This window comes from Kryptolebias marmoratus, linkage group LG24 (assembly GCF_001649575.2).
Source record: "Kryptolebias marmoratus isolate JLee-2015 linkage group LG24, ASM164957v2, whole genome shotgun sequence".
Classification (NCBI taxonomy): Eukaryota; Metazoa; Chordata; class Actinopteri; order Cyprinodontiformes; family Rivulidae; genus Kryptolebias; species Kryptolebias marmoratus.
Genome location: NC_051453.1, coordinates 18,550,613 through 18,565,750, shown reverse-complemented (window position 1 = coordinate 18,565,750; position 15,138 = coordinate 18,550,613). Strand labels below are relative to the sequence as shown.

Genomic DNA, 15,138 nt, shown 5'->3' with positions numbered 1-15,138 from the left:
ACTTTCTAACCTCTACACTGCTGTCCATCTCACATTACACAGATATTTACCCAGAATTCCACGGTCATTTCCCAGTGCTAATAGCAGCAGCAAGCAGCTGTAGCACTTCTGGTGCAGCCTGGGCGCCACTTCTAGCTGCAGATTTATAATATTTCTGCCAAAATGAGCATGTCAGGTAAAACTGAAGGCAGCGGAAAGGTTTCAGTAACAGCATTAGCAAGAATTACTGTGAAATTTGTTAGACTGGAGTTGTTTCAAGACGGCAGCAATCCACTGTTGTTTTGGCCGCTTTGTCGAGCTGTTAGCTCATCAGTTCTGTCGGCGTAAACCTGTTTCTCCAAGCTCAGGCTGTTTAAAGAGTGATCTGCAACAGGTAAAACATTAATTGTTCATAATTTTCACCACTTCACTTACACCTGTGTTTCCGTTCAAACATTTAGTGTCATTCAGGTCAAACTCAAGTCCTCTGGAAGGCGGATTTTTTTATTTTTATCTGATGCGAACTGTTTTCACGTCTCATTTTCATGACTGTTTTGTGTCAACCATATTGCAGAAATAATCCTGATGATGTAAAATGGGAACAAAATATATAACCTAAATGTTTGTTTCCCTTTTAATGACACATTTAACTTTGAGGTGTTTCTGCATCTTGTCAGGACAAACAAAAAGAAGGAGTTTGGGGCTCATTTCACAGTTGTTATTTTGCTCCATGAAATCCAGTCATAGTTGACATTCGTCACATCAAAATGAACCTTTATGACCTGAAGAGGTAACACTCAATCATAACAAATCACTTAGAAGTTTCCAGCTTGTGAGAATCAAATGCGTTTCATATACTTACCTCTAGATGGCACCATTGTGCTGCCAAACCCTCACTTCTCTTAGGTCTATTTTAATTGTGTGGTGTAAAGGGAACCCCTTCTTATATGACCTCTGACCTACCATCTGTGAAGAGTCATTCTGCCCTGATCGTTCTTGGTATTGTTTATATACCTGACTGGGCCTGATCGGTGGTGATTTTTTTCTTTTTGTCTTAAAGAAGAATCTGTGGACAGAGTTAGGATGGCGCAGAGCCCCAAAGAGAGGCAGGAAGAGGGAAAACGGTGAAAGGGAAACGTAAACTAAGAAATACCTTCCGTGCCTTTGAGAGCACTGCTCCAGCTTGCGCATTGCCTGACTCCTCGCTCGACTTCAGGTGACCTCGGACTGACTACTGACCCTCAACGGGCTTTGAGCTTTAACCTGCCACCCTGCCTGGTTCTGCTGAGGTCCGATCAGCCTCTGACGTCTCAAATGTCCAAATTCTGTCAAGAGTAAAATCTAAACATCAGTCCTCAAACCCAAAGAATTCTTTTGGTTTAAATAAGTGATAATCAGAGTCCTACTTCAGATCTTTAAAGGGTTAATTGTAGCTTTATCAACTTGCTAAATCATACTCAAAGTAATCACTTCATGTTTACACCTTACACCCATCATCTGTTACTCTGCGGCTCACCCGTTTGCCCGAGGAGCCCCATTTTTCACATCAGGGCGCCAATAATCGCCTGTCAAACGCCGTCTGAAAGTCCTCCAACCCTAACCCGTCGACACCTGATTAGAAAGTGAGCTCCCGCAGCAGAAGAGGGAAAATAATTGCACCAAGCCGAATACGTCTTTATCACCTGATTGGAAATGATTTTAATAACTCGTTCCCTCACGTTTCCGTCTAACCGGGGCATGTTTATAAATGAGTCATTGTCAAAGTCCTGCTTGACGTGAAGTATTCTCAGAATAAAGTGATTATTTCCCTGCCTTATTATTTTTCGCCTGCCTTCAGGGCTCATCACAGGAACAGTCTGGGCGGACTGCGTGGCGTAATTACTCTTTTCCTTTTTTTTTTTTTATCTTTTCCAAAGACCGCGAGCCTTTGAAAACAATTCGAGACGAGACAATCAGAGTACAGCGGGGGATTAGAAATCGTTTTGGTGTCTTTGAATTTGACGTGAAATAGTTCATGCCTGCAACAGTTAAAAAGACTTAAACAAAACAGATTTCCTGTGTGGCGCTTCCAGCAAATATCCAGGGCCCAAAACTCTTGAGGTTAAATGTTTATCTACATGTGAAGAATTTTTCCTTTTAGAATTAAAAAGCTAACATTTCTTGAAGAAATGCTTATCGCCCGCTGGCTGTCATGACATAGTTTTGGATTAAGATCGTCTCACGATGACAAGAAACAAATTTGTTTGAATTTGTTTGGACAAACCTTGTAAATTACATTACGCTTGATCTCATGCATCACTAGATCTCACGGAATGTGTTGAGGATGACTCTCAGCCACTACCACGTCAATTTGTAGCTCAATGTCGGTCAGTTTCTCTACGTTACAGCCATTTTTGTGTTGGAAAAGGTGAATTAGCTGTGGTGGCAACCTTCAATTGGACTAACTCCAAAAGTTAATCAACCGTAGAGGTATGTCATATAATTACTTTCTGAGAATTTTATTAAAATCCATCCAGCAATTCACAAGATATTTGGCTAACAGACAAAAAGGGGTTGACACCAACAGTGAATGCCAAAAGTTTTAAACAAGAACCTCCTTCGATCTTATAGCGCTTGATGTATGTGTTGAGGATGACTCTCGGTCACAACCACACCATAATTTAGCTGAATATCTGTAAAGGGGGCTGGGTTATAGACATTTCTGTGTTTGCTAGGGTCAGTTAGCTGTGGTGGCCATCTTGAATTTGGCTGACTCCACAGGTTAATCAGTTGTAGAATTGTATTCAATGATTACTTTCTGAGAGTTTTATTAAAAACCCTCCAGTGGTTCGTGTGATATTTTGCTAACAGACCTTAGATGGTGAGCTAATTTGTTTTGCTGTAATGGTGACCTGATGGGCTCTTTTGCTTTTGTAAATAGACTCAATCAGAGGGGTTATATGAACCCTGCTGACCCACATATATTTGTTATTAAATCCAGACACACCCCCATTCAGATTCTACAGACTTCCAGCCATCAATATTACTTCTCACAGTTTCAGTCATTATTTGATGGAGCTGCTTTTTATGTCGTTCTCAGGATCCAAAGTGAATATTTTATAAGACAAAAACACAAAAAGGGTGAATTTTTCATAAGGTTAACTCTGAAAGTGCATTATTAATGAGTTACAGGAGCTGTGGTGTGAAGAGTGACAGTTTCTGTGTGCGGCGTGGAAGTGAAAACTGTACACTGATTGTTCTGCACATCTTTGTGGCAGCAGGAGAAACGAGATTCCCGTCAGAGCCGTATTTTTTTTTTTTTTTTTACCACTCTTGTGTTTAAAATCCATCATTATCAAAGACGGCTCTCCTCCGTCAAAGCTGCCTTTTGTTGCCGTCTAGAAATCCCATCTGTGCTCTTGGTTTTCTTTGTCATCTCTTTGTTTATGAGGCTCGGTGGGACTCTCCTCTGCGGCGCGTGCTTCCTTCTCCTTCTGCCTGTCTCGGATGATCTCCACCAGCCGCTGAAACTTCTGGTTTAACTCCTCCATCCCCCCACCGGCCGGCGGCGGTGGTGGCCTCCCGTCTTCCTTTTCCCCGTCGCTCTCCAGCGAGCTCAGCGACTCGGCCCTCGAGTCGCGGCCCTCAAACTCGTAAGTCTGCAACGAGTCGTAGGGCGGCTGCGACAGGTCGGACGTGACCCGATCCAGTCGGATGCTGAGGAGCTCCTCCATCCGCAGCGGTTGGGGGTTCGGGGCCTCTGTTCCCTTGGACGCCCAGCCCTCACTGCCGCCGAACGCGCCCCCGGGGAAGGTCGAACCCCGAGGGGTCGCGTCCTCCCCCAGGAGCTCGCCTGCGTTCAGCAGCTGCACGCCAGCGGAGTACAGCCCGCTGCCGCCGCTCCCGTTCAAGCACGCCCCCATCCCGCTCGGGTTCAGCGAGCCCACGATGCTGTACGTGTCTGACTTCTTGTAGGCGGCAGAGTTCACGCAGCCCGTCTGATAGTTCTGCTCAGAAATGGAGGGGATGGAGGAATCGGTGTCAGTGTCGTCCACGGTGCAGCTGGTGGCCCCGGTGCTGGTCTGAGTCTGGGATGACCCCGGCCGGCCCTCTGCGGGGTTTGATGAGAAGCTGGTGTGACTTTGGCAGGAAGACTCGTAGGTCAGATCTGCAGCCACGCTGGCTGCTGTCGACTCCGGTTCTGTTGGGCTGAACTGGAAAAGAAAAGTGTAATAACCAAAACATTAGCAGCTTCAATACTGTCAGAACTGGACTCTTTTATTGCTATTTTTAAAGCTCTGGTGCCAGATTGTTTTATTTATAAAGAATACATATATAAATCTAAAGGCCTAGAATTCCTCGGAGGAATGCTTGCATTTCAAACCAGAGTTTTTGAGATTAGAGAGCTTTTCTTCTGTTGAGCGTTGCAGCTGTTTTTAACCAAGATCTTGCACGATCAGTTAGCAGTCACAGCATTAGTTGGGGATCAGTCTCAGCTACTACCCCACTCAATTTTAGCTCGATATCTGTAAAACTGACTGAGTTACAGACATTTTTGTGTTTGCTAAGTTTGATCAGCTGTGGCAGCCATCTTTAAATGGGTTGACTTCAAAGCGTAATCAGTTGCAGAGGTGCATCTAATGATGACTTCCTGGGAGTTTCATTAAACTTCATTCACTGATTTATGAGATATTTTGCTGACAGACCTACAACCCCGCACAGACAGTCAAAAACGTCACTGCCCAATTTCGACTTTTGGCAGCGAGTTATAAAAAACTAAAAGTTGCCGTTCACTACACATAATCTGGCATTTGTGCGCCTCGTTCCCAGGAAACGGTGCTTTAGTAGGCTTCAAGCTCGATACGATGAAGTAAAAATGAAAAATAAGCAGTGACAGAAATTAACATAAAATAAAAGCTAATTTCACAGACTCTGCATTTCTTATTAACTGTGCAGTTTTTTTTTTTTTCCTTTTACAAGTACACACACTTTCTACAGTGTATAATTCACAAACTGCATTTGAAGTCATTAAATAGGTCCAGGTTTTTTTGAATGTTTTATTTTGAAATTCATTTACATCTGATTTTGATATTATCCTATAAATAGTCCCTGCCGTGTGTAAGGATGGCTGCTCCGGTGCGGTCGGAGGACCTTCGTATGCATTTTTATCAGGGCCATTTCATTTTATTTTTTTACCTCTACCAGGAACTGATAAAGTCTGTTGTTTTATTACATTTTCCTGTTTGTGATTTCACAACCGATGGCACCGAATAAAACACACTTTAGATTCTTTATATCTGCCATGAGTCTTCGTCTACCAGCTCGTCAAACTGTGCCCAACCTACGTGTCATTTTTTTTTTTTTTTTTTACTGCGTTGTAAAATAGCTTGTGGTGCAAACAGTGCTCTTATTTGCGAATGACTAATTCAATCCCGCAGCCGTTCGTAATTAAAGGTGGGTATGGAACAATAAAAGCATGGGCAAAGACTTTCACAAAACGATTTATAAACATAAAGTGTATCCTAACAGGTTTTATAAATCTGAAGAGAATCTGTCTGCTACAATGGAAGGATGACTAAAGAATGTTTTCAAGAGGGGGGGGACACTGTTAATCTGTTAAGCCATGACAGAATTATTTTATTTTACAGCTGGTATTATGAACTCAGAATGGGCACAAACAGATCTCATTTAATGTGAATAAAGGATTTTATCAAAGGTCTAGCGTTTCTTGGACAAATCCATACCAATTTCCTTCATTCCCAACAAAAAAAGTCTCAAACATAAACACTCAAAATCCTCACTAATCATCGGAAGCTTAAAAAACCCAGCTGATTATTATTGTTCTCTGGTAAAACTCTTCCTGCGGCCTAAACTGCTAACAATTTGAGATGTTTTTTTACAGTTTGTCTCTTCGAATAAGTAATTTACAAGGAGGTTACGGTTTCCGTAGCGATGGTTGGTTTGCACAGCTGGACATCTCATGGGTTCAGGTTGATCCCTATTGATTTCAAGGTCATTGGGTCAGAGGTCAAGGCCACCTGACCTCCATAAAATCTATATGGATCATCCTTGACCCATGAGGTGTCCAGCTATGCAGTTTGACATTCCCGTTTAACCCAGTTGCAGAGTTAGACTGCACAGCTGGACACCTCACGGGTCACGGATGATCTCTACAAATTTCAAGGTCTCTGGGTCAAAGTCCAAGGTCACTGTTGACCTCACACTCTAACTCTGCAACCATTTAATGTAGGAATGTGAATCTGTACAGATGGACACCCCACGGGTCAAGGGTGATTCTTATTGATTTTAAAATCCCTGGGTCAAAGGTCAAGGTCACAGGTGACTCATTTGTTAAAACCTTGTTTAGGTTTGTTTTTAAATTTGACCTATTCTTAAATGTCACTACACAAAAGGTGGAAGGTGCAAATGAACTGTCCCTGCAGTGACTGGACTGTGATGTGAATGTGAGGATGTCTTTCTCCAAATAAAAGATTCGTTCGAATCTGACCTGTTAACAATCTAACAACCCTAAAGCTACATAAAATCCAGCCATTTAAGCTGCCTGTGAATAAGCAACAATAGTGATTTCCACCTCTGCCAAGGAGGTTATGTTTTCGGTGCTTAAAAACCAATGAACTGATTTTGATGAAATTCTCAGGAAAAGTTGGGGTTGTCACAGAAAATAAATGATTTAATTTCGGTGGTGATCCAAATCCCAAACCGTATGTCAATGAAGGTCAGTGAACGTATGGCCATGGCAGAGGTTTGCGCTCTCCGAATGCTTCGAGTTGAAACTTCTTCTCAACTTTAGTCGCTCGGCATTTGGCTAACAAAGGTCTTTGTGTCACTGATGGTTTGGGTTTTAATTAATCTCAAAACAACAACTTTTGAGATTTTAAACTTTTCTTCTTGAACTAGTATTGTGACTTCGTTCTCTTTTCCACAATTCTACAATATGTCTTCTTGACAGTTGTCTTACTTGTTTTTTAGCAGCAGATTCACTCTTTTTTTTTTAACCTAAACATCTTCTCAGAGATTCTCTGCTTGTCCGATTCCATCATACTTGTTTACCTACACAGACTAAGGCCAGCCTAATGTAGGTCAATCACATGACTCAAGTTTTCACGTGCTTTTTTCTGGCAGATTCAGCCGATTGCTTTGTTTACATTGAGTGCGTACCCACATTTCAGAATTGCATATCAATATATCTGGAAAAGTACTGGAGTAAACTCCTTTCTTGATTTTATAGTTTGCACTGAGTAGCTTTAAAGTTAATCTAAAAACTAATGTAATATTCAGATTTTTTGCTTTTTTTTTTTTTTTTTTTTTTTGCTGCTGCCTCACACCGAGAAGGTAACAGATTCACCACCTGGCCTGTTTACATGTTCTCCCCGAGTAGGTTTTCTCCAGGTACTCCAGCTTCCACCCACAGACCAAAAGCATGCAATTGGTGACTCTGTTCCTAGGTGTGAGTGAGAGTGTGAATGGTTGTTTGTCTCTATGTGTCCCTGTGATGGACTGGGAACCTGTCCAGGTTGTCCCCCGCCTCTCACACAGTGACTGTTGGAGATAGAAACCAGCTCACTAAGACCCGGAACAGAAAAATCAGGTAAAAAAAATTAATGATTGGATTGATGTTGTGACTTTTTAGAAAAACAAAAACGAAAAACCGCTTGAACATTTTAAAAACGAAACAATATTAGCTTGGAAAATGTCTCCACCTTCTCCTAACACTGATGGGACTGAGGTGAACAAATAAATGTTTCCTGTTTTGTTTAAATTTTTTTCCTCACAAGCCTAAAGCTGTTACTCCTGCGCACCAATCCGGATCAAAGCACACAAACACATAACACATGAAACTGTGGGGAGCTGTGTTGTGTGCTTTTTTTCTCCTGACCTTGGCCTGCTCCTCATTCCCTTTTGCGTCAGCTGTGTTTGCTTCACTGCTTTCATTTCGGTCTGCGATTGTGCTCTTTGCCAGCGTCTGGTTGGCTCTGAAAGCACCGAGGCTGCTCTCAGGAGAGTGCGGCAGCGGCTCAAAGGGGTTCTGGTTCGGGATGAGGAGGGGCTCGCCGGCGTGACCCCCTGCCAGCCCCTGAGTCAGCTGGGTTAGCTGAAGGCCCATCTCCAGCGGCCCAGCCGGACAATCTCGGAGAACAGGCAGCGTCTGGAAACCGTAGCAGAGGCGTCCGTAAAGTGGCGCTGAGCCCGGCCGCTGCTGAGGGCCCAGACTGGGGCGCGGGTGACGGCTCCAGCTGTATGTCCTGGCTCTGGGCAGATTCTGTTGGGTGTACCATCTGTGCCAAGAGATAATTGTCATAAAAACATACAGTTATACACACACAAACCACTGTGACAAGGGTAAGTTTTTTTTTTTAAATTTTAGGTAATGGCTCACATGTTTCCATTGTTGTGCATGTGCTGTACTCTGTGCATGCTCTGCAGTGCTGTAATGTCAAACGCTGCGGTGTCGGCTTCCCCTCCCCCCTCATCATCGTAGGATATGATGTTTTCCCTGACATCATCTTCCTCAAAGGGTGAGTGGGAGTCTCGTTTCTGATGGCGTAGTGACAGCGACAGTGCACACACCACTAAAGGGCAAAGAACAGACACATGACCACACACTTGCCCAATCGCAGCGGAAGCAGCCTGAAACAACAGCGTCTTTCAGAAAGTCACAAAAAATATCCTCATAGTTTCGTCAGAGAAACAGCCGAACCTACCCAGCATGGTGGAGACGCAGGCCAGCATGGCGAGCAATGTGACCAGGCTGAAGATGAGAGACGGGGAGGCGGACGGCGCCGGCAGACACACCACGTGCCTCTCCCACCTCGGGTCTCTCTGCCGGCCCCTGTCCTCCGTCTGCATGCCTCCCTGCAGACACGGACAAATGGTCACAGTGACCGTGCCAGTGTTGGTCAGACCCGAGGCTCCGTCACGCAGCACCACTGGCACGTAGAGGGTGAGCAGAGACGAGGAAAAGCCAGGGAGGGGCTCCAAGGAGGACTGGAGCACCAGGCTGGCTGTCACACCTGATAAAATGTGACAAAAAATAAATAAATTAAAAAAAACCCCACAAAAATCAAGTGTGTCACTACACATGAAACTGTTCTGCTGGTGTGACTCAGTGTCTGATTAACAATCAGGAACAACCTCCAGTTTCCCTGATGGTGAGGTTCAGGGCGGAGCTGGACTCAGGGGGGATGCTGAAGTGGACCGGGGCGTCCTGTCCTCCTTGATCTCTGTCGATGGCTCGCAGAACCTGAACAACCTGTGGAATACAAATCAAGATGGCCTACAGTCATTTGTAAACATACTTACAACAACACCCCCTGTATGCTTACTATTTTTTCTGCCTTACAGTCTGTAATTTAATTGGATTGAGCAATAATTAAAGAAAATACTTCAGAAAAACAAAGTTAAATGTGGAAAAATACTTCATTTTTTGTAGAATTGTTCAATCAAATCGAAAACCCATTTAAGTTCCAGGTTGTAAGGGAGCAAAACAGAAGGGGGTGGAAACATTTGCAACCCACTCTATTTCATATTTACCTGGAGGTTGAGGCAGTGAGTCATGCCAGTCAATCCAGAACACCTTTCATTCTTCCTCTGACATTTAAAATCGTGTAATGCAACAATCCACTGAATAAAAATCTCCCGTGCTGATATTTGCAAAATGTTACAAGATGTTACGACAGCGAAACTCATTCAAAGAATTGACATTTTTATTTTATTTCTCCAGTGAGAAGTGTTCACCGAGTAGCTCTAGCCACAAGGGACTGACTGCGCAAGCAAACCCAATATTTCCAGCAGCAGCTGCTGCTCCAAAATAAAGTTTATCTTTAATTCTCCCATTCTAATTGCATCACTGGGGTCCAGAAAGGTTTGAAATTTATCATACTTTTATAAAAACTCATCCACAGGCAGGAAAACACAGACTGCTTAAAATTTAAAGTAGGACAAATTAGAAGTTCAAGCTTTTTAAAACTTTTTGTTTGTTTGTTTTGTTTAGAATTTGGAAGCGAATGAAAAAAAAAAAACAAGAGCAGAGCCTTGAGTTGAGTGTAATATCAAACCAAAGCAGAACAGACCTGACCGGGGGCACTGGAGTCACATACTGATGTTGTGTACTGCCTGTCCAACTCTGGAGCATTATCATTCTGGTCTAGCGTCTCTATGGCAACCACGGCCCTCGACACAAGATTTGGGTTGTCTAAGAGAAGGGGAAAAAAAAAAAAAGACAAAGAGAGACCAGCACTAATGTTCAAATGATCACCCAGTTTTTAACATTTGTACTCCACTTCAGTGAAATATGATTTCGGGAAGCGATGCTGCTCTTAGCGCCCCAGGGACGGGGAACGGGGCGGTGGTTCTGTCATACCCCTCTGTGTGGCGATGACGGTGATGTTATGCCACTGTTCCTGCTCACGGTCCAACTCCATCACCGCACTAATAAAACCCGTGTCAGAGGAGATGCGGAACAAAGCCTCAGGGTCCGACTGGGGATCGATGGAGTACCTGCGAGAGGAGGAAAAGCACAAATGATTTGACTCCACAGCTCTCTTCTTTTCTGTTTGATCTGACTTATTGAGCGGTCGCACATGCGATTTGTGCCACCGCAAGATATGGGAAAGTTGTTCTCCCAAATCACTCGTGATTTAGACATTTTATTTTTTTGTTATAAATTTTGTGTTAAATATCTTCATTTCTGAATGGGTCTGCCTCCCTTCTCCTTGCTCATCTCACAGACAGAGAAGCGCTGCAACTCATTCAAGAGGCAAGACAAGACAAGAGCACACTTATAAAGGAGAATATGGCAAATATTTTTAATGCCAGTTGTTTTGGTTGATTAATATGTTTTTGTGAACGTATGAAGCTGAGAAAAACAAAAAATACAAATTTGGTTAATTGCACAGCCCTACCTGATGTTGCTGCTTTGTCCTGTGTCTGGATCCACAGCGTGGACCCGGCCCACAGAGCAGATCGGGGGGCAGTTCTCAGACACATCCAGGTTGTACAAAGCCTGTGAGAACCGAGGCGGCTCGTCGGCATTGAGTATCATGACTCGGACAGTTGCCTGGTCTTTAAAGGGTCCTTTCCGTATGTATCTGGGATCCACGATGGGATTCACAACTTCCACGGAAAAAGTATACGAGTTCCGGGTTTCATAATCCAGAAGCTGTTGAGTGAAGAATAAACAACTGAATTGACTTTATTAAAGGCTTTCTGCTTATGAATAATATGTATATGCTGTGTATTTCTACCCCCACACAGCAGAATACTTCATGATTCATTATTGCCCACAACCAAAAGGTGAAAAGCAGACAATGATGCTTTCGCTTGTGTGTCTGTTTGTTACCAAAATGAACCATGAACCACTGGACAACTTTGAATAAAACTTGCAGCACATTATCCCAGTTGAAGATGTCTAGCACAGCCAAATAACCTTAGAAAACATAAAAAGCTACAACTCAAATTAACTGATACTGATCAAAAATGTTGTGCAGTTGTAGCTGAGAGTCTGTGGTGATTTGGTTTTATTTTTTCTGTGTTATGGTTTTGTTTTATTTTTATTTAGTTTGTTGGTTTCTGTCTTGTCTCTTGTTTCATGTTTCATTTGATCCTCCTCAGTCTTTCTCTCTATGTTTCCCTGCCACACCCACCTACACCTGTCTCCACTTACCTCATGTGTGTCTTTAAAACCTGGTCATTGGGTTCTGTTCTGCTTGTTCCCGGTCCTCGCCAAGTTACCTGTTTTCTGCTTTAGTTTCTATTTAGCTTAAGTTTATTATTTTGCTGCCACGTCAGCTTTTGTTCTGTTCATTTTTACTTTATTAAAATTGGTTTCCTTTTAAAATCAGTCTGTGCACTGGGTTTGTCTCCGTCATCTCCTCAAACTGTGACAGAGTCATTCACTACACAAAATATGTATACCTTCAAAGACTGCTAGGTCTTTAATTAAAGATAGCTTTATCTCAGATATTTATCTCTGTACTGCTCAATCTGGGACTCCCTTTTTATACCTGGTTGATTTTTATCAAACCTCTATTTTCTTTCCACTCTTAACTTAATATGCCACAGTATAACTGCCTCTAAACGCACAATGTTTTTAAAACCCCAAAGAACAAGAAGACAGCGACACCCTGGCTGCTTTTAATGAGCTCTCACTTCTAAAAAAAGCAGCAGTTTTGTTCCAGCTGATCTCCAGATCATCGTTACTCATTAACCGCTCGCTGTAGAGCCCTGCAGGTCAGAGGCGATCAGCAGCAGAGGGCGTCTGAAAAGTTGACCAAATAAGTGTCCAGTTGAGCAGAAACATCTTCAGATCGCCGCCCGCTATTAAACGTTTTCCTCTGAGAAACTCCAGCTGCTTTGTTTATATTCTGTCCGTACCTGTGGGTAAGTGCTCACCTTGTTTAGGATGATAACAGCCTCTTTGCCTCTTCCGGTTACATTGAAAGTGTCCGCCTCCTCCGTGTCCAGGATGGTAAACTCCAGCTGGGCATTCTCTCCCAGGTCAGGATCTGTGGCAGTGAGACGGCCCACCTCCACACCTGGAGCCGCTAGCTCCGACACAGAGAACGACCACGCACCTGCAAAGGAAAAAACGACCAAAAAAAAAACACAATAAAAGGAACAGTTTGAATGTTCATGAAGATGGAGTTTGGCTCAGTTCTGAGTCCAAACAGAGTTGTCATTAATGTAATGCTAGCAGCTGCTCTCCTACATGTATTCTTCCATGATTCACTCTTTTTCGTCTCTATCTAAACATATTACAGGTCTGCATACGGTAGAAGAGTTATTGGCTGCTGGGATCACTGCAGTAAACTCTACAAATAATAGGATTTCTTTTTATTTCTCCAGGCAATTCTAAACAGAAATGCCTCATTGGTTCAGTTGAAAAATGCATTATAGACTTCTCGAGCTGTATTTCTTATTTGTGGGCATGAACCGGTTATTCAGAGGAACAAACGGAACAGTTTTTTTTTCCAAAATATTGCATCTTCTGCTGATAAACTGCATGGTACAAATGAATTCTATGATGATTCAATATCTTTGCGTTTGCTATGGCCAGTGAGCTGTGGCAGCCATCTTAAATGGGTTTAACTATGAAAAGTTATTCAGCTGTAGGTGTGTTTTTAAAATGGCAGAAACACGTGCACTCCTGCCTTCTTGTGCAGCAAATGTTGCAGAGAATAAAGCAAAGCTGCAGCAGAGGAGCTAATGGCTTTACTCAGAGCAGCCTGAATGGGAAAAAAAATTCAGATTTAAGAGAACTGTGGACGTTTCTCTCCAATTGTCTGAAAAACCTGTTCGCTGTCTCTGTTTTTTTCACTGCTGCATCATCAAATATGAATGGGGGATGGAGAGAGGGGTGAAAACGTCAGGAGCAAAAGCTTAATTGTTTCAGGTGCTGAATGTGTAAGACTCTCTGATTCGCTACCCGACTTAAGTGATTCTGGGGGTTTCTTTGCAGCATAACACCTGGATTTAAGATTAGGGCTTTTAAACTGCTCCTCGAAATAAACTGAACAAAATTGCGTCAAAGACAACTAGATTTTTTTTACTGAGCAATTGTCGATTCTAATTTGAAACCTCTTCAGATAAAAAAAACTAAATGTTTTCAAAAAAAAAAGTTACATTTACTGTAATTTACAATTTCTGTACAGTGATGCTCTTTTACTATTTGTGTGCTTTTGGAAAATTACTGGATGTGTGAAGGTTTTCTTTCCTCTCAATGAAAACTGTTATTTGTGTTGGTTGGCTTTACAATGCATCCTCCAGCAAAAGATGTACATTTTTTCTCTTAAATACTGCAGTTTTATTTCAACCTTTAAGAAAATACTATGCTTTTCTGTTGGTTTGACCAAATATTGGGTCAAGTAGTTTGACCCAGTGGTTCGGGCGGACATGAGTCATGTCATTCTTCACAGTCCGCCATTTTAAGCCAGAAGTTGACCGAATCAAACTTGAATGGACTTTTTCTTAAAGAAGTAATAAGCACAGATAAGACCGTAAAAACCAACTTGTAAGATATTTAACCTGGTTGAATTTGTGATAACCTTAGTTTGTGCAGCAGATAGCTGGCACCAACCCAAGCTAATAATAAAGCTAATAACCTAGATTTTGGGTTTTTAGAAGCTTCATTGGTCATTTTAATCCAATTTCTGGTTAGAAAACTGAACCTGTATGCTGGGTTAAACGGATAACCCAACCCTGCTCGGTCCAAATTTAACCCAGCCCTGGGATATAAATAGAGTTAATTTTGTCCCAGCAGTTTTTAGTATAGATATAAATTTATTACATGGGCTTAAATAGGCTTGTTTTCTAAACAAATGAAGTTACTTTCCATGGTGGCATCACAAAGTGTAGAAAGTTGATCTCAGAACATAAAAGGATTTTTGTTTCCTGATTAAATTTCCAGGAGTTGGCAACCCTAGTGGTATAGGATCCCAAAAATAGGGGACGATGGTGACAGTGTCATCTTGTTTTTACAGCCAATGTGAAAAACACCCTGCTGGTGCGGGCAACTTTAAAAAATGTTCATTCTCATTTTCAGAAAATGCAAAAGGTAATAGAGCAGTCATGGCCCAATCCTGGTCCTCGGGAGCCACTATCCTGCATGTTTTAGATGTTTCCCTGCCCTTCAGCAGGTCGTCAAGTTCTGTAGAAGCCTGCTAATCTGTCATTTATTTAAATCAGGTGGGTCAAAGCAGAGAAACATCTAAAACTTGCAGGAGAGTGTCTCTCCAGGACCAGGATTAGGCACTACTGCAACAGAGTCTGAAAACACCAATGTATTCCCTTTGCCTGTTTTATTTTCTTACTACCTAAATAAATCTGGAAAGTACTAAAATTAACTCCATAATTTCATCTAAAGGAACTTAAAAGCTCATCTCTAACATGTAGTCATTTGATCACTATAGTAAAATCTCCACACCTTCACAAACTTTGCAAAGTTCAGATTTTGTACCAATTATTTCTAAAATTCTTATTTGTTCCTGCTTTAGAAAAACAGCCAGCAAAACACATGAAGACTATCAGCCATCAGTGTTAGTCTCAGCATGTTAACACAGCTGTGATTTTATTTAAAGCTGCCTGCACATCTGTAATACTCTGCTATCGACAGGAGAGGTGATAAGCGACAATAACCTTGTAGATGCATTCTTCAGCTCCAAA

General features: G+C 42.4%; 1 protein-coding gene across 2 annotated transcripts in view; it reads right to left on the bottom strand.

Annotated features, from left to right (window-relative positions):
- Positions 1-3,246: 3,246 nt before the first annotated feature.
- Positions 3,247-15,138, bottom strand: part of LOC108240208 (cadherin-24) — a 31,356-nt gene continuing 19,464 nt past the window's right edge. For both annotated transcript variants that reach the window (XM_017423507.3, XM_037973994.1), the window contains 9 exons: positions 12,370-12,551; positions 10,881-11,137; positions 10,340-10,476; positions 10,050-10,171; positions 9,112-9,229; positions 8,682-8,990; positions 8,357-8,549; positions 7,856-8,255; positions 3,247-4,172 (listed from right to left, as the gene is read on the bottom strand). In XM_017423507.3, coding sequence (XP_017278996.1) covers positions 3,357-4,172; positions 7,856-8,255; positions 8,357-8,549; positions 8,682-8,990; positions 9,112-9,229; positions 10,050-10,171; positions 10,340-10,476; positions 10,881-11,137; positions 12,370-12,551 — 2,534 coding nt within the window. In that variant the 3' untranslated portion in view covers positions 3,247-3,356. The remainder of the gene's footprint in view (positions 4,173-7,855; positions 8,256-8,356; positions 8,550-8,681; positions 8,991-9,111; positions 9,230-10,049; positions 10,172-10,339; positions 10,477-10,880; positions 11,138-12,369; positions 12,552-15,138) is intronic.